The sequence below is a fragment of the Sebastes umbrosus genome, chromosome 23, assembly GCF_015220745.1.
Source record: "Sebastes umbrosus isolate fSebUmb1 chromosome 23, fSebUmb1.pri, whole genome shotgun sequence".
Classification (NCBI taxonomy): Eukaryota; Metazoa; Chordata; class Actinopteri; order Perciformes; family Sebastidae; genus Sebastes; species Sebastes umbrosus.
Genome location: NC_051291.1, coordinates 349,015 through 372,433, shown reverse-complemented (window position 1 = coordinate 372,433; position 23,419 = coordinate 349,015). Strand labels below are relative to the sequence as shown.

The 23,419-nt window shown below is 42.3% G+C and overlaps 2 protein-coding genes across 2 annotated transcripts; both read left to right on the top strand.

Annotated features, from left to right (window-relative positions):
* Window positions 1-366: 366 nt before the first annotated feature.
* On the top strand, window positions 367-15,629 carry mkrn1 (makorin, ring finger protein, 1). The gene is made up of 8 exons (XM_037760643.1): window positions 367-524; window positions 2,747-2,878; window positions 9,280-9,461; window positions 9,637-9,860; window positions 10,114-10,328; window positions 11,939-12,049; window positions 12,502-12,646; window positions 13,877-15,629. Exons 1-8 carry the CDS (start codon window positions 418-420, stop codon window positions 14,087-14,089), a joined length of 1,329 nt encoding a protein of 442 aa, XP_037616571.1. The 5' UTR covers window positions 367-417; the 3' UTR covers window positions 14,090-15,629.
* Window positions 15,630-16,599: 970 nt separating this feature from the next.
* Window positions 16,600-20,331, top strand: tmem121b (transmembrane protein 121B; the record flags this gene model as incomplete). The annotated part of the gene is made up of 1 exon (XM_037760873.1): window positions 16,600-20,331. A coding segment is annotated over one exon (1,551 nt), but the record flags the coding sequence as incomplete, so codon positions are not given.
* Window positions 20,332-23,419: the final 3,088 nt, after the last annotated feature.

The window sequence follows — 23,419 nt, the reverse complement described above, 5'->3', positions numbered from 1 at the left end:
GCAAAGGGGATAGTGCAAAAAACAAGATGCATCAACTAACACAGTAAAAAAAGGGCTAAACAAAGTTGAACAAAATATGAACCATTTAAATAGAAGGAAGTATAAAAATACGAGCAGTATATACAGTATTGACAATAAACAGACTATTAACGAAATTGCACAAGTGGAAAATGATATTGCACAATACAAATACAAAATACAATAAATATTATATATAAATATATATATATATATATATATTATATTTATTGTATACATATAATATATGTCAGTTGGTGCCCCTTAGTGGACAAGCACCACCCGACCCGAGGAGGTGTTCGGTAATCTCCGGCTTCTTCCGTCCATAATACGGAAGAAGCCGAGCGGTAGCGGAGCTGTCCGGAACATCCGGCTGAGAGCCAGTCAACATAAACAGCGATGGCGGAGGCAGCAGAGGCAGCAGCAGCAGCAGCGGGTCAGAGCTCCACGGAGGGACAACCAGGGACACCAGGGACAGCAGGCTGGACAAAACACGTCTCCTGCAGGTAGGACAACACCGGGGACAGGTACACTACACTAGAGACACATGTCCTCTGACGGTTCACACCGAAACAACGACGAGACGAGACGGAGACAGGAGACACTACAGAGACGACTAGCAGCTAGCAGCTAGCATGCTAACAGCTGTGTTGTTGTGTTCTCAGAGCAGACTGCCTGCAGACTGCCTGCAGGCTGCTGCTGCTGCTGCTGCTGCTGCTGCCTGCAGGCAGTCTGCTGCAGGCTGCTGGGGGTTAGAGACATGTTACACTGGACGAGCATTAATGTCACACTGATAACAACTCTTATACAACATGACATGACTAACTGACAACTAAACAAGCCAGTTTAAATCAACACAAGTTACATATCATGTTCTCTGTTGTTGTTGTGGTCTCAGCAGGCTGCAGACTGTTGTGGTTGGTTGGTTGTTTGTTAGCTTTTGCATAGCAGCAGCTCTTCTTCCTGCAGGGTCCACACAGTTAACATGGTGACAATATAAAAATACACATTTAATACACAAACACACATTTAATACATTTAATACAAAAAATACACATTTAATACAAAAATATACATTTCATACAAAAAAACACATTTAATACAAATATACACATTTAATACAAACACACACATTTAATACAAAAACACACATTTAATACAAAAACACACATTTAATACAAACACACACATTTAATATAAATATACACATTTAATACAAACACACATTTAATACAAACACACACATTTAATACAAAAATACACATTTAATACAAACATACACATTTAATACAAAAAAACACATTTAATACAAATATACACATTTAATACAAACACACACATTTAATACAAAAACACACATTTAATACAAACACACACATTTAATACAAAAACACACATTTAATACAAAAATACACATTTAATACAAACATACACATTTAATACAAAAACACACATTTAATACAAAAACACACATTTAATACAAAAATACACATTTAATACAAACATACACATTTAATACATTTAATACAAAAATACACATTTAATACAAAAAAACACATTTAATACAAAAATACACATTTAATACATTTAATACAAAAATACACATTTAATACACAAACACACATTTAATACAAAAATACACATTTAATACAAAAATACACATTTAATACAAAAAACACATTTAATACAAAAAACACATTTAATACAAAAACACACATTTAATACAAACACACACATTTAATACAAAAACACACATTTAATACAAAAACACATTTAATACAAAAACACACATTTAATACATTTAATACAAAAAAATACATTTAATACAAAAACACACATTTAATACAAATATACACATTTAATACAAACACACACATTTAATACAAACACACACATTTAATATAAATATACACATTTAATACAAACACACACATTTAATATAAAAATACACATTTAATACAAACACACACATTCAATACAAAAATACACATTTAATACAAAAATACACATTTAATACAAATATACACATTTAATACAAAAACACACATTTAATACAAAAATACACATTTAATACAAATATACACATTTAATACAAAAACACATATTTAATACAAAAACACACATTTAAAACAAAAACACACATTTAATACATAAATACACATTTAATACAAAAATACACATTTAATACAAAAATAGACATTTAATACATAAATACACATTTAATACAAACATACACATTCAATACAAAAATACACATTTAATACAAAAATACACATTTAATACATAAATACACATTTAATACAAAAGTACACATTCAATACAAAAATACACATTTAATACAAAAATACACATTTAATACATAAATACACATTTAATACATGAATACACATTTAATACAAACATACACATTTAATACATAAATACACATTTAATACAAAAATACAAATTCACACTACTCATCATACACTAACATAACACATAATAATAGTATTTTTAATATCTTTTAATCATTAATTTGTATTTAATCGTCTTGTATTGTAATGTATTATATGTAATGTATTGTTGTTGTTTTTTTAAACTGGACCTTGAGTCTGCAATAAAGTTTTAATTAATAGACTATTTCTGTTAACATTTTAACATCCAACTGTGTGTCAATGTCGTCTTTCACTTTCATATGCGACCTTACTGGAACTGTCTATTAACTAACTTCTTATTTTTGTATTTTCAGATATTTCATGCACGGTCTTTGCAAAGAAGGAGAGAACTGTCGATATTCTCACGATCTGACCAACAGCCAACCTGCAGCCATGATTTGCAAGTTCTTCCAGAAGGGAAACTGTGTGTTTGGGGACCGGTGCAGGTAAAAAACAAACTACAAATACAACAAATGTGGATGCAATTAAAAAGGCTTGGTGGTTCATGTTAGCACTCATCTGCCACAGCCCCCCAAAACAAGTGTTCCCAGTGGTCAGTTGAGCTGCATCACAACTTCCTTTCTATAACTGGCCTCGCTCTCTAAAGCCAAATGACAGCACAGCAACTTAGCTGGCAGAGCTTCTGAGTGTGCTGCTCCTCAAAGAGGGAATCGGACACCTGAGACTGCTGCTTTATCATGTCAACATGTTGTTGTTGCTGCTCTGTGTCGGCTGTGGCAGATCCAGTTCAAGGAGGAACTATAGACTCGCTCCTCTGTGGCGTTGCAGCGTCGCTCTGCAGGACGAAATTGTGCATTATAAAATTTTGAGTTTTGTCTTGAGTGTTTGTGGAGCTAGAGTATGTTCAACATACATCATAGGTCTTTGTTGAGATGAAAAGGACAACAATCCTAGCTCATACACGGGCACTCAGCTGGATATATTTAGGAATATTCTTTTGGGCAAATTTATTGTTGTGTTTTTTTAGATATACATAAGTCTGGTCTGCATCTGAATATTATGAAAGGAAGTGTTTTATATCTTAAAGGACCGTACCGCCGGGCTGCAACTAATTTTTGTTATCGATTAATCTGCAAATATTTGTCATCATTAATTGTTTTGTTTATAAAATGTCAGAAAATAGTGAATATTTGCCTTATTTTCACAGTCCAAAACTCAACATTTGAGAGATTGGAACCAGTGATTTTTTGCGTAAAGAGATGGCTTATCCATCTAACTAATTATCAAAACAAGTGCCTATTAATTATTATTATTGATTTGCTAATTGATCGTTTCAGCTCTACATTACTTATCGCTGACCATTTTCACAGCATGTTGTATTTTGTTATGAAAAATTAAGTTGTAAAGACTTTAAACTTGTACATTGAAATAAATAAAAATATGTCACACACATGAAGTTGGCTGCGGATTATTTAAATGCAATTTGGATATTAGCCACGGGATTTCCCCACTATCACATTTATTTCCGCATTCAAAAACATTTTTTTAAATCCATATATAATAAGCAAAACATTGAAATTTGTAATCATCAAAGAGCTTCATGTTTTCATCGGACAGCATTTCATTAATAGTTAAAAATGGTCCACATTTAGTTTCTTAACTTTCCCCTATATGCAGGCTGATTTTCATACGGGACTGACATCGATGTCAACCAGTTCCTTCCTGAAAAGACATGGTGAGCTGTATTTATTTGTAGTAAATGGGCTCAAACATGCAGTGGTTATGGTCCTTTGAGGAGCGGATTAGGCTCCCAGTCTATTGCCAAGCTTGAATGTACCCAGACGGCAGCAGTCAGCTTGTTCAGACAGTGTCTGCTCCGTGTCTGGCTTCAGGAGCATCCCCATAGTTACAGAGGTACTCGGACGACCAGCCCAGCAGCAGCAGCAGGGGCGCACTAGTTACCCACATACTTGATCATTTTTACTTGAATAGTCTGCCTATAGGAAGCCTTTGGTTGTGTGTATGCAGCACTGAGCTGCTGCTGTTTGTTGTTGTGTTGATAAGTCACATTCCTCCATCCTTGTGATGGAGCTGCAGCGAGGAGGGTGTCCTCATTATATCGGTGGGGCCGTGCACCCCGTGTTAAGAGTCCAGAGAAAGGCTCTCACTGTGGGGGTTTATTATGGTTGAATTCCCTGGGCTCTTGTCTATTGTGATGGGCTCTGTCTCGCTCTCTCACTCTGTGTCTGTGTGTCTCTCTCTCTCCTGCAGCCCCCAGGGCCAGACAAAGTGCACTGCAGCCTGCATGGCAATTGCATAACACTCTCTGTTTCCCTCCTCCCTCCTGTGCTGTTGCTGGGTTCCTCAGGTTCATTCTGCTGCAGCGCCCTCCTCTCTCATTTATTTATGCAGAGCTCCAGCGGCCCTCCTCCTCCTCCTCCTCCTCCCAGTGGCTCTCTCTGGGAACAGACTGGTTAACTGTGTGTTCTGGTGGAGCTCAGCATCATGGATGGAGGAGGCTGGAGGAGAGATTGGCCAGGTGTTCCTTTTGTATGACTGTGTGTGCACAGGCTGTCATGGCCTGTTAGTCATGCTGTATTGTAGCTATGGAGTTGACTTGTTTTCTACTCTGACAGACAGTTCCATGAGGATCTATTAGCGCCGTTTATCATAATATAATTGTGATTTTGAGTCACTCCTCAGTTCACTTCATCAGTTGCATTTAAGCACTCTTTAATTCTCCTGTGTGATAAAGTAAAGAGGTCATAAAACATAAACATATATCTACCCTGTGTGATGGAAATGGAAGAGCACCTCACTTTTACTTTTTGTACAGATCACAGAGATAATATTTCAAAATTGATAGATGAACTGCTTTTAGCTAGAGGATCAGATGGAGAAGGCTTCTGTGCAACAGAGATCTTGGACCATCCAGAACCCTACTGGACCCCTCCCATCCCCCCCCATCCTCAACCTCCTGTTAACGCTGGCACGTATCTGCTGTGTGCTCACATGCAACATGGCAGCTTGTCATTTGACTTGATAGTTGTCGCGGTATGTAATAGCTTGTCAGCAAAGCATTCACTGCCCCCTCATATTGGCCTGTTGTCATGTTACTCACAGAATTAACTCAATTGATGATGTAATGTGTGACGTTTGTCATTTTAACTGTGGAAAGCGACGGTCAGGCTGATCTTGGCTAATATAGAAAGAGGAGAGATGAAAGAACAGATTTGTTAGCGTCTGTCTGTGCTCAGTGAATCTGTGTTTCAGGATGCGACCAATAATAATTTTGACATTTGCACACGTCTAGTTTTCACTCTCATATGCAAACAAGATGCTCACACTGTAAAGCCCAGTGTTGCAGAGACAAGCAGAGCAGACAATGTGTTATCATACAGTGTGACACTTCAGTAACATGGGAACTAAAAGGAAAGCATGTTTACATATCTCAAAGTAAAGCATAGAAAAAGGTATTGTTTTGGTGTCTGTACTGAAACTCTGGTAACCTCTGGTAGACTTCCCTTTTAATATCTCCCGAGTGTATCCGACCGTTGTGGACAATGTTGTCAAAGAGCAGAATTGGATCTAATATTTTCATGAATTTGATTATGTACCTTGTAGAGTTGGGTTGATTTACAGTTCCCTTTGTTAACACCTTATTTTGAAAACCAGACGTAGTCCCACGTGTCTACTTCCTCTAACTTCTCCAAGGTGGTCTCTAGCTCTCCCGTCAGCTCCGTTCTCTTTATCCATCCATGGTCAGCTCCATCGGGGCCGTTTCAATGCAGAGAACAGAAATGTCAGTATCTGGGTGCTCTACAGTCGTAGCGTCGGCCGGTTTGACATCACAGTGATGCGAGTGGCGGCTGGCCTGACCGCACATTACCCCCATATGATAACGTTTTCTAACCGTGGCTTTTCCTGCAATGTGTGTGTAGTGTTTACCACTATGGATTTAATATGTGAGGGTTCAAGTCGTATCCACGCGGATCCTCCGCTGTTTTTGTACTTCCTCGTTTCCTCGAGTCTTGTGAGAGTTTTTGCCAGTTTTCACAATTTGCAGGTTACCTTCCAGACACAACCGTAGCAAGTGCATATTACCATCTTCATGGTATCCCAGCTGCTGGGCCATCTCGAGCCATATATTGTCCTTTGTTTGGTTGTTGAGGTCGTAGTAGTAATAGTAGTGTTTGTTGTACATTATTGGGTGTTGAGAAGGGGACGACCCGTTGTTGTTCCAATACACCAATAGACCAACAAAAGCCCATTTGTCCGACAGTCCATTACCCGGAAAACAAACGGCCATTATTCCATAAAATACACTCTCTCTGTCCACCACACAGAAGCACATGGCTAATTAATATGTATTATTATAAGGATTTCATTGTTCAAACATATATTTATTTACGCAGGTGGAAGTCCGCTGACATTGAGGTCAGTTCAAATATTTTGTTCCCAGTTTATAAATTTCTGTGCAAATTCTTCTGACGAATATCCGTGATTGTACTTTATCATTATATATATCAATATTGAGACATAACATACATACTGTACATAGGACTGTGGTAGAGGATTTTATCAGTATCATCCTCTGAGTGTTACTTCGACATTTTATTCTGGTAATGTTGTATCCTCAACGTGGTAAACAACAGCCGGTTAGATAGATGGATTAAACATTTTCTGTGTTGTGTTCTTGTCTCTACAACATGACGAAACATCAATGTCTTGACCGTGGCCATTGAAGGACACTTTATCCGTCTCTCAGGTTGTCGTTCAGGTTTTTCAGGTCTGTAATCGCCTGCACAGCTAAAGACTACGGAGAGTAACCTACAACTAGAAACAGAGGAAATGCCACTTTACATTCCTTTTACATGCTTATTATTTACAGGAGAGGAAGGAGAACCAAAATATTATCTTCAAGCAGAAGCAGAAGCACGAACAGTTGGAGACATAGTGTCCCAGGTCTTTATCAAACTGAACATACTGAAGGTCATGCTCAGTATCTTGGAGTTGTCTTTATCCCTCTGTCTGTAAACTGTAGTCTCAACGGCACAAACATCACACAGGTGCAGCTGCTGTTTTGAATAGTTTTATCCTGACGACTGACGGTTTGAATCAGTTTTTACTGAAACACGGAACAGATCAGAGAGGCTGAAGACTTTGGACCAGACAGGTTTGAGTTTTAATCATCCATTCGTCAGCCGTTAAACTCAAGAAGCAACATTTGTCACCGTTCATGTTGCTGCAATGTCAACAGGTTACGCACTAATTATGTCAAAGGAATTTGTAAATATAGCGGAGCTGGGTGCTTTTCCTCCGTCAGCAGTGATAAATCAGTGAAAGTCTGTCGTGGGATCTTCACAGTAACCTCGCTAACCGACTAAAACCACTCCACTGGTTCGTATCAGACCACGGTTTGCTCATGCAACCGACCATATATAATAGTGTGAGAGAACACATGTCATGGTATGTGTCCACAGCCTCCGTGCTTTCCACGCCCCCCATTCAATGCAATGCATTCTGGTAGCATGGCGTCGCGATTCGCGAGACTAGGCGTCACGACGCCCGCTCCTCATTTGCATAAAGTTGAGGGCTCGTCTACTTTATGTAAATCACGGGCGTCCGACGCGACTCGCTGCCTCTCGAAACTCCCGATAATCTTTTAAACTAAACGTTGTCGATCCAAAATAAAGACAGATTCAGCAACTGCATGGGTTATTTCTCGCCTCAAATGTTTTCAGAAACACATCTCAGTGAACTATTTACGTGAAATAAGAGAAGAAAGTTTCCAAACGAGCCTCCACACTGGTTCTGGTTTGAAAGCTGGGAGCAGCAGCCAACGGCGGGAAAGCGTTCGTCCAATCAGGAGCCGAGTGCCTTGTTTCTAGAGACAGCACACCAAGCGTCCAATTTTGGGAAGCGTCGCGTCCCCTCACGATGAAAAACGCCCGTGTGGACACGTACCATTAGACTTGCTGCATCTCCACAATGAATATTGTCATTCATCATGAATTATCATGATGCCGTGGTAAATTGACCCTTCGCTATGTCCCACCCCTTGAACACAAACTGGCCAATCCTAGCGTAGCAGCAGTCGGCATCGGCCAGCTTCGACCAGAGTCCGACAGCTATTATGCAACTCGTAGGCTACTACTCATGCAATCATTTCAGATTTTGGATTTTGGATTTGGAGCAAGTGATGGTTAAACGTTGTGTATTAGTGATACTCGTTACCTGGAGACGTTGGAAGGAGATATAACGTTACGTTTGTGAAACCTGTATACGCTTTCTACTGAAGGTATACTGAATATATATATATATATATATATATACACAAGCAGATTTTGCTTTGTAATGATTGTAACAGTGAATAAAGAACTACCGGCTTTACAGGAACAGTGTTGTTCCTTATTTCATTGTCTTGTGTCGCGATCGCCAGGTGATGATGGTTCACTTTAACACCGTGATCTGTAGCTTCTATCTTTATCTTTAACCTGTCAGTCAGTTTGACCTCCTGATATATCCTCCAACGCATATTGGAGATCCTTCTCTCTGAAATTGCCTTTTGTTTTTTTCGAAGAATTAGCTAGATATTTATGCAGGGAGTGCAGTTAGTGACAGTGTGGCTCTATGGTAGCTCTGACAGCTTTATGGCTTTGAGAGGGAGATCCCATTGTAAAGCACTAAATATGGTCACTGTCCTTGATTAACATGAAGGTCTGGTGATCGTACACTTGTGTGGTAATGACTTGCTTTGGACTTTAATGAGTTATTTGCTCTTATGAATCTTTTATTGATGGTAGAAGTTAGCTTCATGCAGCCTTGTAGATGTTCAGTGGGCTTACTACTAGTCTTACAGTCCTGGTCCCGTGTGCTTTCTCAGGTTTGAACACTGTAAACCTGCAAAAAACGAGGAGGCACCGACCCCCCAGACGCTGCCGCTGCCCTCCGCCTCGCTGGCCGGCTCGTCAGACCCAGAATCCAGTGGGCCAATGCCTGGTTCAGGGGCTCAAGACTGGGTCAACGCTGCTGAGTTTGTTCCAGGACAGCCGTACTGTGGACGGGGTGAGTGACCGGCATCGATTAGATCACACAACCCAAAAGTTCACACTTTTATGATGGGAAGTGTCCTCAGATCAGATTCTCCTCACGTGCAGGGCAAAGCATTCGTAAGCATGAAGAGTTTTCTCGTTAACGTGGCACAAAATAACCGTGAACCTATATCTCCCTGTACGTACAGCTGAGCCGGTGAAGGGGGAGAGCTCCGTCCCTCTCATCGAGGAGTTTGATGGCGAGGCGTCGCAGGACAACAAAGAGCTGAGGAAGCAGCTCTGTCCGTACGCGGCCGTCGGAGAGTGTCGCTACGGGATCAACTGTGCCTATCTCCACGGCGACGTGTGCGACATGTGCGGCCTCCAGGTGCTCCACCCCACCGACAACGGCCAGCGCTCCGATCACACGAAGGTAACGGTTGTTGGAAGACATTGTGTTGCATTGGAGCAAAACGTAAGCCAGAATCAGAGCCGCCTCGGTGCAGCGGCCTCATTTAAAATGAATGAGAGGGCTGCTCCTTCTGAAGCAGCGCTACTCAGGAAGTTAACATCAGACATGTAGTGAACAGCGTGGTAAATGCTGCATGAAGAGTACCATTGAATGGAACCTCTGGTCAAACAGAGAGAACGGTTGTGGTGTGTTTGTTAACTCTTCCCTCTCCTAGGCGTGCATCGAGGCCCACGAGAAGGACATGGAGATTTCATTCGCCATCCAACGCAGCAAAGACATGATGTGCGGCGTGTGTATGGAGGTGGTGTTTGAGAAGGCCAACCCGAGCGAGCGCCGTTTCGGCATCCTCTCCAACTGCAGCCACTGCTACTGTCTAAAGTGCATTCGCAAGTGGAGGAGTGCCAAGCAGTTTGAGAGCAAAATCATCAAGTGAGTCATTTCTACATGGTAACGTAGGGTTTCATCACTCTGAGGCTAAATGATAAATGATTTTAAATCTATAGTCTGTAGAACATCAAAACCAATGACCAAATAAGATCTACGTGACAAACGGTATAAAAACAAAATGTACTAAATCTACAGCTAGTTGACAGAAACGTCCACGGAACTGAGAAGCAGCAATCGTCCGTCTCCTCGATTAAATGTAAAAAACACAACTATCAAACTGGATTAATCTTCTCTCAATAAGCTGATCAAGATCCACAAATGGACTCATCATTTCAACACTGTCGTCTGCAGTGGTTCATTTATAAAGTGAACCTCGTTACATCGGATGTATTGAGCTGATCATATTTCAGTTTTCAAATTTAGCAATAGACAGGCTTTATAATGAAAACCATGAAGGACATTTTATTCCTGTTTCTGAAGCCAGTCTGTGCAGGACGTTCCAGAGATGAACTTAGTTTAAGCTTGTTTCTTCTTTCTGTGTGCTGGAGGACCGACGGTGAAACACTTCCGGGCATCCCGTCTTGGCCGATATGTAATGTCAGATATATATATATATATATATATATATATATATATATATACATATACAGTATATACATATATATCTGACATTACGTTTAGATTTTTCAATCCATTTTAAAATGGGCAGTTCACCTTTTAACTGAAGTACGTTTCGATTGCATTTCAATACTTTCAATTCTAAAGCAGCCGACAGTTCTTAGTGAGGATTTTCAGTTTCATTTTGCATTAAAGCTCTTTTCTTTATGGTCTCAAATAACCCAGCTAACGTGTGACGTCGGGGAGACGTTCAGATCATATCTGTGTAACGTCCGTTAGTCCAGACGTACTGGTTCTGGTGGACGTGCAACTCAGGTTGACATCAATAGTTGAAAGTTAAAAAGACGTTCAAAAAAAGACATCGCAAAAAACTTTTGGACGTCTTCGGACGCCGACGGAGACGTTAAATGGACGTCTTTTGGACATGTCTTTGCTCAGTGGGAAGGATCAATAAGATGTTTGTTTTGTGAAAGGATGCCCAGAACTAATCTCCAGGCCTGTGGAAGTATAGTAGCGTTTGTAAACCTATGAATGTTTGTTTGTAGCTGTAGGAAAAAAAACTGTCTACATAGAATGTATGCACACGTTGTGTTGATCGGTTAACCAAAAACTTTAAGAGAAAAACAGCTTTTGTGAATATCTAAATACAGAAAGTTCCCACACTGAGTGAGACACTGAAGGTACAAGGTTAGTTTTCTCTCTTCATAGTGTCTTCTTATTAAAATACTCTCAGATGTTTCTTTTTAACGTGCCGTTTTCAAGCAGTTTTTTTTTCTTTTTTAGCAAATTAAATCGATAGACAACCGCTGGTTTTGAAATAAATTCTGAACATCATCTCAAAAGATGAACATTTTATGGATCCTTAAATTTGAGCCCAAACGTTTCCCCTCACATTGATTAAGAAAGCAGTTAATAGGAAATAGACGGAGTTTGGTTCTCAGGTTGTGTTCTTTTATTATCTTTAACAGTACTTGTTACCCGACTACTAAAATGTTCTGGACTCTCTTCACCACTTTGTTTTTGTTTCTTCGCAGGTCTTGCCCAGAGTGTCGAATCACATCCAACTTTGTCATCCCCAGCGAGTACTGGGTGGAGGATAAGGACGACAAGCAGAAACTCATCCAGAAATACAAGGATGGCATGGGGTACGCAGATCCTGTCCTCACCAAACTAAACAAACCTAACTCTGTCTCACTGCTGCACTGAAGCCAGACAAACGGGGACATGATCCACAAGGTTTAGCGTTCACTATTACTGAAGCTCACTCTTCTTGTCAGTGAAGAATCAGCTGTTAAACGTCCGTTATTTTATCTCCAGGATGGAGCGGACAGATTTTGAATAGAGAGCTTGTTGCGGGTGGATGTGATGAGAGTCATCACGGGAGTGGGATGGAGAATCTGCTGGAGTGGGTGGCGGTGGTGGGCGGATGCTCCGGTGCAGAATTTAACTCAGAAAAACACACAACAGAAAATGTGGTGTTCATTTTACTGAGAAAATGTCCATCAGCCAAAGATCAGTCAGTGTTTGATGCTTCCGGTGTGACTTTGTGACTTTGTGTCTCTGAGACGATCTGAACCTGTGATTTTCTTCCCTGCAGGACTAAACCGTGTCGATACTTCGACGAGGGCCGCGGAACGTGTCCTTTTGGCTCAAATTGCTTCTACAAGCACGCCTTTCCTGACGGACGGCTGGAGGAAGCTCAACCTCAGCGAAGACAGACCGGATCCAACAGCAGGAATCGGGTAAGTCCTGTCATTTCACCAGCAAGTACTCCTAACAACACAGCAGTGCTACTAAGATGGTCATATGCTGATAACAACACCTCCACTGCAGCACCCTCTGCTGGATCATGTGGAAAGTAGAAACATGCAGAGTTACCAGATAAATGAGAACGGTAACGCTGCAGTAAGTACTACTAAAGGCTTCTGTGTGCAGCATGTAGGGTCTCCGTGTTGGTGATAATACACCTGATGATAATATACACTCAACGGCCACTTTATTAGGTACATCTTGCTAGTACCGGGTGGTCTTCATCTGCTTCCAGGTTGGACGTGTTGTGCGTTCAGAGATGGTATTCTGCATACCTTGGTTGTAACAAGTGGTTATTTGAGTTACTGTTGCCTTTCTATCATCTCCAACCACTCTGCCCATTCTCCTCTGACCTCTGACATCAACAAGGCATTTTCGTCCACACAACCCCCGCTCACTGGATCTGTTCTCTTGTTGGGACCATTCTCTGTAAACCCTAGAGATGGTTGTGCGTGAAAATCCCAGTAGATCAGCAGTTTAATACTCAGACCAGCCCGTCTGGCACCAACAACCATGCCACGTTCAAAGTCACTTAAATCCCCTTTCTTCCCCATTCTGATGCTCGGTTTCAACTTCAGCAAGTCACTAGCGGGGAAGGTGCAACCTGTCAGGATTCCTTCAGTAGCAGCGAGCAAAGAGGGAAGGGCCCAGCGCCGAATCGCCGTCCGACAGGCGGAGTGGGGAAATGTGGCGTACGGAAGACCCGGTGTCGCTCGGGGGCCTGAGACCTTCTGATCGAGGCTCAGCCCTGGACGGTGTGAGGCCGGTAACGGCCCCCGCCGGGATCATTTCCGGCTTGGAACTGCCGCGAGCTTTACAGCGCCTCCCGCCTGGACCTTGCTTGCCGGGGCTGTGGACAAAGTGCTTGCTTTTGTGGCCCTGGTAGTCTCAAAGACATTCGTCTGCTAGATAGCGCCAGATCCTGCACACTGCACCTTTAAATCTAGACTACGAGATGATCAAAATGTGAGTTAGTAAAACAAATCTTTATGAGACACACAGAGGTTTGGCTTTCTAATGCCTAGTTGACACTACACTACTTCACCCCTGATCCTCCACTCTCCCAGATCAGATAACAGATCGCCGTTGGCTCGGCGCTCCCTGAGCCCGGACTGTTATCGTTCCCAGAATACATATCAAACAAAACTCTTTTTCCCTCCCAGAACTCGAGGCGAACACCGCTGTGGGACATCTTCGACGAGCGGGAAAGCACCGACTCCTTCGACAACGAGGACGAGGAGATGGTGACGTTTGAGCTGAGCGAGATGCTCCTCATGCTGCTCGCCGCGGGAACCGACGACGAGGTGACGGATTCAGAGGATGAATGGGACTTGTTTCACGAGGAGCTGGACGATTTCTATGAGATCTACCTATAGCAGCCCCCCCCCCCCACCAACCTCCCTCCCCACCCCCCCATGTATACTAGACACTAGAATGGACTGTCTTGTGCGAGTAATGGACAGTAGCTTTTCCCTCCCACCCCCCCTGTATTGTGGCAGTGCCTTTAAGCAGGCCATTAATAAATGAACTTATAAAAGATTTAAAAAAACAACAAAAAAATAAAGAATCCAACAAGTCCGTGCGCTCGTGCTAAACATTTTCTAGACATCTATCCTCGTGGGTCTATCTTCGTGCGGTTCATGTTAAAAAGGAAAAACGACAAAAAGAACTCGATATAAGATTTAACAAAACTTTTTCTTCAAAATATTGCTAATAAACATTGTCAAGTTTATTTTGTGGGTTGTGGGTTTGACTTGTTTAATCATCTACCCAGGTGTTAACTTCTGAGACTCTGAGGATGCACTCGAACTTACTCGGCACCATTTACTGTAACCGTGACGTTACGGGCATGTTGTGAGATTTTACAGACGCTTTTTGAACTCTTTTTTTTTTTTTCTTTATTAAAGCTGCTGATATCCAATATATTGTGCTGATGTTTAATACATTAATCATGTTGTACTGAGAAGTATTTACTGTGTCGCCCCTTTTACTCAGAGTTAAAACAAGACAAATCAAATCAAACAGTGAAACTCTTTAAAGCAAGGCGACCTCGAGCCCCGATCCTGAATAACCGTCTTCGTGACTCCGACGTTTCAGTCGCTGAGCAGCTCTTAATATTTGATTATCAATCTACACTAATTATCGCCCACAGAGGAGCTGCTCAGTGCTGCCGCTGCTGGCTGGAAGCTCTACTACAGCTATACTACTGAACAAAATGGTACTCCCCTTCACGTATCTTTCAGCCGTCAACGTCAGCGCTGAACAGTCGCTGAGTTACACTTCATAAGCTGCTTATTGACTCAAGCGTCCGGGTCACAAAGACACCGACCCTCATGTTGTGTGATTGGTCCTGGATCCGGGCTCGAGGTAGACCTGCTAAGTGACCCCCCCTACCTTCCTCTCATAAACACGCACCTGTTGAAGTAGTCTGGGAAACGTTCTGCCTTTTGAATGAATTTATTGTGCAATTAAAGTGAAATGTTACGTGAGGTTTTCCAGATATACTTTGTTTTTTTTGTTTTTTTCTGTGATCCAACTGTCAAATCTTTCCCTCCTCTCCTCTCCACCACCCTGACCTGAATCTCAGCATCCAGGAACACCTGTGGTACCATTAGAAAGGGCAAGTCCTTCCTCAGAACCAGGCTAAAAAAAAAAAAAAAGAGTCAACACTTGAACCTCTGCAGCAGACTTTAACAGAGCTGAGAGACTTTTTAATTTCCCACCACGCCACAACAACACCAGTGTGATGTGAAGTGTTCGTTCACTGCTCTCTGTCGCTGATCCACAGAACTGCTGATACAGCCGGTCTCAACCTGTTAAACTCCATCGGAATGCATATGTTTATACTGAAATGTGTGTTTTCTATGTTCCACAGCCATCCATCTTAACTTGAAATTAAAGTTTATTATCAATCTCTGTGCTGTCTGTTGTCTTGTCTGTTTGAGGCTCTGATAAACCCGGCTGGTACAGAACTGCAGTTAGAGATACACTAATACAACTCTCCTGCTGGATCTACTGAAAAAACATGAAGGCAGCTTTTTCATCAGATAGATCAAGACTAGTCTGATAAACTACATTTTTTTCGTACGTAAAAATTTAATTTGCAAGCAAAATCAACTTATTTTTTACATTTCTTATCCCGCATTGCATATTCACTTCAGTTATTTTAATTTTATTTTATTATTTCATCATTTCTTTTTTATGTTCACATTTATTGTAAAATATTTAATGTTCATTTTTATTCATTATTTTTTATGTAAAATTCAATTTAATATTTAATTTAATTTAATTTAAAAATGTATATATTTATTTCATTTATTTTAATTTAATTATTTCATCATTTCTTTTTTACGTTCATATTTATTTTAAAATATTCAATATTGATTTTTATTTATTATTTTATATGTAATATTCAATTTTATTAAATTTAATATTTATTTTAATTAACCTGCATCTGGACACAACTTCAAGAAATTGGTGAAAATGTCTACAATGAACTATCGCAAGGGAATTTACAAACATTTCTGAAGATCGATAATAATAATAATAATAACAATAACAATAACAAAAATAATAATAACAAAACAATAATTATAACAACAATAATAATTATTATAATAATAATAATAATAATAATTATAATAATAATAATTATAATAATAATTATTATAATAATTATTATAATAATAATAATAATAATAATAATAATAATGATAACAGGCTTGAACCTGTAATAAGTGTTATAATCAGCTGTAGTCCGGTCCATCAGACTCCATGTCTGTCTTTGCGCGTCTCTTTCCCTTTAAAAGCATCAGGAAGGAGAGGAAGAGGAGAGAAAGGGAGGGAGGAGGAAGGGAGGCGACCGCACAAATACAATCATCCATGAAAGTGGGAGCGACAATCTGAAGGCAGACTATCTCCGATCCTCAGCGACCTACTGCCCAGCAGACTCCCCCGTCTCCTCCTCCTCTCCTCCAGCCGGGCAACTCAGCAGGAGGCGGGACACGCAAAGCAGCAGCAGCAGCATCCCGGAGGAGAGCAGCAGCAGCATCCAGCCTCTGGTCTACCCGGCCTGCTGCAGCAGCAGCATCATCCAGGAGTAGAGCAGCAGCAGCATCCAGCCTCTGGTACCCGCCTGCTGCAGCAGCATCCCGGAGGAGAGCAGCATCCAGCCTCTGGTACCCGCCTGCTGCAGCAGCATCTCGGAGGAGAGCAGCATCACCCAGCCTCTGGTCTACACGGCCTGCAGCATCATCTCGGAGGAGAGCAGCAGCAGCAGCAGCAGCATCCCGGAGGAGAGCTGCAGCATCACCCAGCCTCTGGTCTACACGGCCTGCAGCATCATCTCGGAGGAGAGCAGCAGCAGCAGCATCCAGAGCCTCTAGTACCCGCCTGCAGCATCATCCCGGAGGAGAGCGGCTGCAGCATCCTCCATCCTCTGGTCCCCTCCTCTGCCTGCAGCAGCATCATGACGTCGGGTGAGTTGATGCAGAGCGCTCCGCTGCTGTCTCACCGCTCCAAGAGGAGCGTGCTGTACAAGTCGCTCTGCTTCCTGCTGCTCGTCTTCCAGGGCGGCGTGCTGGACTTCTACCTCATCAACTTCACCGACCTGTACTGGTGCTCGTGGATCGCCACGGACCTGGTGGTGATCTCCGGATGGGGCATCTTCTTCGCGAAGAACGCGCGCAGCAAGCGAGAGCGCGCGTGCGGCTTCCACCAGAAGAGCTCCATGTTCGGCTGCAACCTCGGAGAGTTCACCTACGCATACCTGGCCTGGCTCATCTACGTCATCGCATGCACGCCCAAAGTGGTGCTCATCCTGGAGACGTCCATCCTGGACCTGATCGAGCTGCAGGTGCCGTGCGGGGTCACCGGGTTCAAGGTCATCGTGCTGCTTTCTGCACCGCTGCTCTTCTGCCTCATCAACTCCATCATCGAGGACCTGAACGGAGCGACGCGGCACCGCTCCACCAGCTGCTTCCTGGGCACCTGCATGGACCTGCTGGACTCCTTCACGCTGGTGGAGATGCTGCTGAGGAGCGAGATCCCGGACCCGTACCTCAAGTACACCGTGATCTCGGTGCACTTCGTGGTTCTGTCCGTGCCGGTGATCTGGCTGTACGAGCTGAGCGCGTCGGAGCTGCGCTGCCGCTGGCTGTGTGCGCGCTTCATCACCGGCCTGCTGGTCAACGCGCCGCTGCTCGTGGTCAGGTGCTTCCAGGTCTACGTGTACCGGATGCAGGTGTCCGTGTTCATGTTCAAGAACATCTTCTTCTTGGCGTGTAGGCTGCTGGAGCTGGTGGAGCAGTGCGCGGCGGTGAGAGGCGTCCGGAGGCTGAACGGAGGCAGAGACCAGGCTCAGTTCTCCCACTGCGTCTCCGAGAACGACATGTGTCCGCACGGATACGTCAACACCCTGGCCGTCACTCAGTCCTAGAGGAGGAGGAGAAGGGAGTGCGTTTCAGACACATCTGGAAATCAGAAAGTCTTAGTGCTTAGTGATCCTGGATAAATGAAGACCAGCTCAACAAACCTCCATTAACGGTATTTAGGTAACAACAGATCAGTCATGTACAGTTATATTAACATCAATAAACACTGGAAGGAAAAACTAGTTCTACAGAAACACCCAGATCTCCTGTTATACCTGTACAGGTGAGAGGTCGAGGTGTCTCACACTGTCAGCTTTCTTTTAAATGTTTTAAACTCTTAGAAATCTGTATTTCTATGAAGTTCTTCTACTACTCACATCAGCTTTATGCCCAGATCAGCAGCTGTTTTAATGCTAATTTAAAGTAGCTGCAAGGCCCAATTAACCTGCAAATGGTAAACTGAGCCTCAAGCTTCTATTGAGTTTCAGCCCTATATTACATCTTGACTTTGGGCTGACCAACACACAGGAGCCACCATGGGCCCTAACCATTTAGTGCTTATTGCCACAACAACTTTGCATTGAATCAAATTACCCCCGAGGCCTGGTAATCCAGCTATGACCAGCTGTATTTAACCAATAACCACACTGTGGTGATGCAAAAGAAAGGACCTACAGATTCATTATTATTACAGATTATATAAACATGTTTTAAGCAGTGTGATTGTGTCTACAGGGTTCATGTTGCTGCGTGATCAGAGAGACGACTATTCTCTCTCTTCTGACATTTTACATAACAGGAGAATGGATTTTCTAATTGTTTTGGACGTGTCTGGAATGCATCGTCTGTACCAGCCTTATCCAGTATAACAGAACAACATACAGTTCTCCCCTCCTTATCAGACCCGTCTACAGGTGCTACAGTCAAACCAAACACCTGCAGTAGTCTACAACAACAAACACTGGACCGTGTGTTGAGCTGTGTGTGTTCAGTCCGAGACAGCAGCCGGACTTTGTGTCGTTTTGGGACGTAGAAGTGCAATTTGAAGAATCCTCTAAATGCTGTGTCCGGTACTGAGAGTAGAGTAGAGGCGTGTGTTAGTTAATGCCATGCATAAAGGTCCAACAGTGCCATGACACACAGGTTTTCTACAGCCGGGCCGACAGGAGGTTCTGTTGTTTTACTAATCCTCTCACTATACTGAGATCAGGAGTCCTAACAGATCACCGGCTACTGTTCACTCTGACATCCGACGTTTTAAAAAGTGCTCTGGGTCACCTGCAGGTTCCCGGCTCCTAATTTATCCACTCACCCAGATTACTCATTCATGGTTCTGCAGTAATTATTCGTTGCTCAGCAGACTCTGAAAAAGCTGCAGTCATCTTCAACTCACCTGTGAGTCACGTCTGGGACTATAGATATATATATATATACTGTCTTTAGTACGTTATAATACATGGAAGCCCTTTTCTCTCAGTTCAGATCAGTTTAAACGCTGAGCTCGGCTAACAAGCTTCCAGCCTTTATACTAAACGTGTCTGTGCTGGATGCAACGTTCATCTTCTCATCAGACTTTAGACTGTTCCACCGTTAAAATGACTGAACAGATGAAAAGTGACACACACACATGCTGAATCCAACAGGTTGTGTTTACAAGTTTACATCCGGATGAGTTGAACTGGGAGACGATCTGCATCCAGGTGCTGCTGTGTGAACAAACACACAAACTCCCTCTCAGTGCATTAGTACATTTACAGCTTTGTTTGAGTAACAGTCTGTCATGGCATGATCGCTGTCCTCCGTGATGAGCTTGTAGTGATGCTGTATGTAAAAAAACCACATGGCTGATCAACGTATATGAAGAAGAAGATGTGGAGTGAAGACGTTGTGCAGTTTGGGTCAGAGGGGTCGGAGCTGATTTTAGTGCCTATGATTATTATTATTATTTTGGAGCTGAATGAACTCCTCGTTCACTGAGGTGGATTTAATCACAGTGACGTTATCTGTCCAGCTTTGTTTGCCTCAGTGAGTGATCGGTGTGTGCAGGTCAGAGGTCGTGCCTTGTGAGGACTGATGAGCCCCTTTACAAATCACAACTTTACATTAATGCTGAGGTTTTCTCATCATTTAAATACAACGTAGAAATGCAACTTGTTGACCTGCTAGACCAGGGGTCAGCAACCTTTACTATCAAGAGAGAAATTATAGGCAAAAAATAATAATAAATAATAATAATCTGTCTGGAGCCGCAAAACATGTGATCATTGTGATGAAGGTAACACAGTTTATAATCTAAGTATATAGAATATAAGTCTAATGCAGTGAGGGCCAAAGAGACAATGTACTACGGAGTATTAGGACCACATTGAGGGAAAAAACATCTGAGATTTACACAATAAAGTCAGAATATTACAAGAATAAAGTCGTAACTTTACGAGAAAAAAGGCGTAATATTACGAGAAAAAAGGCGTAACTTTACGAGAAAAAAGTCATAACTTTACGAGAAAAAAAGGCGCAATATTACGAGAAAAAAGTCATATTACGAGAAAAAAGTCGTAATATTACAAGAATAAAGTCGTAACTTTACGAGAAAAAAAGTCGTAATATTACGAGAAAAAAGTCATAACTTTACGAGAAAAAAGTCGTAATATTACAAGAAAAAAGTCATAACTTTACGAGAAAAAAGGAAAATAACAAGTTAAATTACTGCTTTATAATATTTTGACTTTATTCTCTAAATCTCAGATGTATCTTTTCTCCTCAATGTGGCCCTAATACTCCGTCGTACCGTCGTACCATAGACCTACAACTATGATAAATACAAATGTAAAATGTAAACACAAAAACAGTTATTCATTTTCGTTTGTAATAATCCACAGGGATCCTCTGGAGAGGAGCTGAAGAGACGCAGGTTGCTGACCTCTGATCTAAACATCACAGTGACCATCATGTCTTATACTACTGTAGTGATGCATCTTTAAGTCTGCACTTCACTCCACCACATGGCCCATAGTGCAGTATGTGCACATACTTTAGTAGTGTACTCTATGTATGGTCTGTAGGTTCATGTGACGTTCCAGGTGAAGGATGAGCAGTAAGTTTCAGGTCTCTGCAGGAGAAACACAAACCAAAACATGCACTTTGCTGAGAAAATGACCAGAATTGATGCAAAGTATTTGTGATTTGTAGGTAAAAAAGGGTCAGACATGCAAAGTGTGACCTGCCGAATGAACCGCTGATATTAAGTATAATATATAAAGATATAAAGTTCTAAATATTCAGAGATTTGGGTCCATTATTATTCTATATTTTACCAAAATCAGGGACATATTAATTCACCTTTAACACACTAAATCACTAACCAGCTTTGTCTGAGGGGAGACTCAGTCTCAGACTTTGAAAACCTCTGATTTAAAGAAATGAAAAAGATAATAATGAAGGTCAACTTATCCCAGAGCTTTCAACCACATCTCACAGCCATCCTCAACTTCAAGCTGACACCCGTCCGTCCGCCTGTTCTCTGTCCTCCCAGCTCTCTGGAGCTCTGTCCTGTCCCCCTACAGGCTGTTGTCTGTCCTCCCGGCTCTGGAGCTCTGTCCCCCTACAGGCTGTTGTCTGTCCTCCCAGCTCTGGAGCTCTGTCCCCCTACAGGCTGTTGTCTGTCCTCCCGGCTCTGGAGCTCTGTCCCCCTACAGGCTGTTGTCTGTCCTCCCGGCTCTGGAGCTCTGTCCCCCTACAGGCTGTTGTCTGTCCTCCCGGCTCTGGAGCTCTGTCCCCCTACAGGCTGTTGTCTGTCCTCCCGGCTCTGGAGCTCTGTCCCCCTACAGGCTGTTGTCTGTCCTCCCGGCTCTCTGGAGCTCTGTACAGGCTGTTGTCTGTCCTCCCGGCTCTCTGGAGCTCTGTACAGGCTGTTGTCTGGCAAAAACAGCGAGTCCGGCGGCGCGGAAGTCCCCGGTACAATAGCCTTTTATGTTTTCTGTTTTATGTCACAACGTCTGCTGTATCAGCCGTGTGTTTACTACGTGTTTATTTGCATATAGAGGGGGAAGTGAGATCAGATCACAGGTGGTCACTGGAGACGCATTCTAATACCAGGTGTGAACAGACGTACTTAGAGCTGTTCACGTGATACGATCACTGAGGACGCATCTTAATACCAGGTCTGAACAGGGCATCTGCTGATGTAGACCGTGAGGTGTGAGGTGTGGTTGAACGGCAGTAATGAGATAACTCAAAAGCTCCAGAATGAACCTTCACTTTCAGAAGATGCAGCAGAATGTTGGATGAATAGATATGTGTAGTTTCTTGGCGTTGCGTTCACCAGGCGGATGTTTGACCTCCTACAGATCACAGAGCTGCTGCTGCTACTCTATAGACGATACGTCGACCGCTTCAGTGCTTCTCCCGGCTTCGTTTCTCACGCTGCACTGTTTATTGCTTATCATATATATTGCCAAAGTATTTCAAATGTTATATTTTATACTATTTTGTATTATTTCCTTGTGCCAGTAATGTGCTGAAGCTGTGCATCCAGTATGTGTCCTACCTACCTATACGCTGTTGGAAAGGCTCTCTAACGAAGTTCATTTGGATTTGCACATGAAGCTTAAACCGCACCGTTAGATCACAAGCAGGACCGTTTGTTTTAACATTGAACTGTAAACTGCGGTATAGTGGGCCTTTAACCTGCATGAACACTGAAACTACCAAAGGCTTTCATGGATATTCAGAAGGAGCTCCACAGATTCAATCTGAACACTCTTCTACCAATCGGGCTTTCTTTCTCTTCCAACTTGTTTACAGGGAACACAGAACATCGCTGTTGTTTACAGAGTACCGTAAAGTGGTGTGCTGTATATCTGTACCGGTATAATCCAGTCTATGTGCTGTAGATGTAAGACAGACTATTATGTGATTGAAACCTGAAATAAATCTGAGGAAAGTATACTGAACAACGTGGTTTGTATTTGATATTTATTATGGATTATAACAGAATCAAAATAAGTGCTGTTAGAGACATTATTCAACAAAGAGAATGCACACTGATAAAACTGTTATTTACAATATACCTCATTCCCAGAATACCTTCACCTTCCTCTCATGGATGAAAGGCTAAATGTAAAAGACGACACGTCACCTGAAAATAGTTCCTTCAATGTTCAGTTTGACTGGAGGAAGAAATCAGCAATTTAAAACCACAACAGTAAACTTCAGATCAGAGGAAGTGAAGAGTATATATATATATATATAGAAAACAATATTTTCGTTTCGTCCTCCCGCCACCTACGACTACGAAACAGGATTAGTGGTTAGCGAGGTAACTTCAAGGTTAAC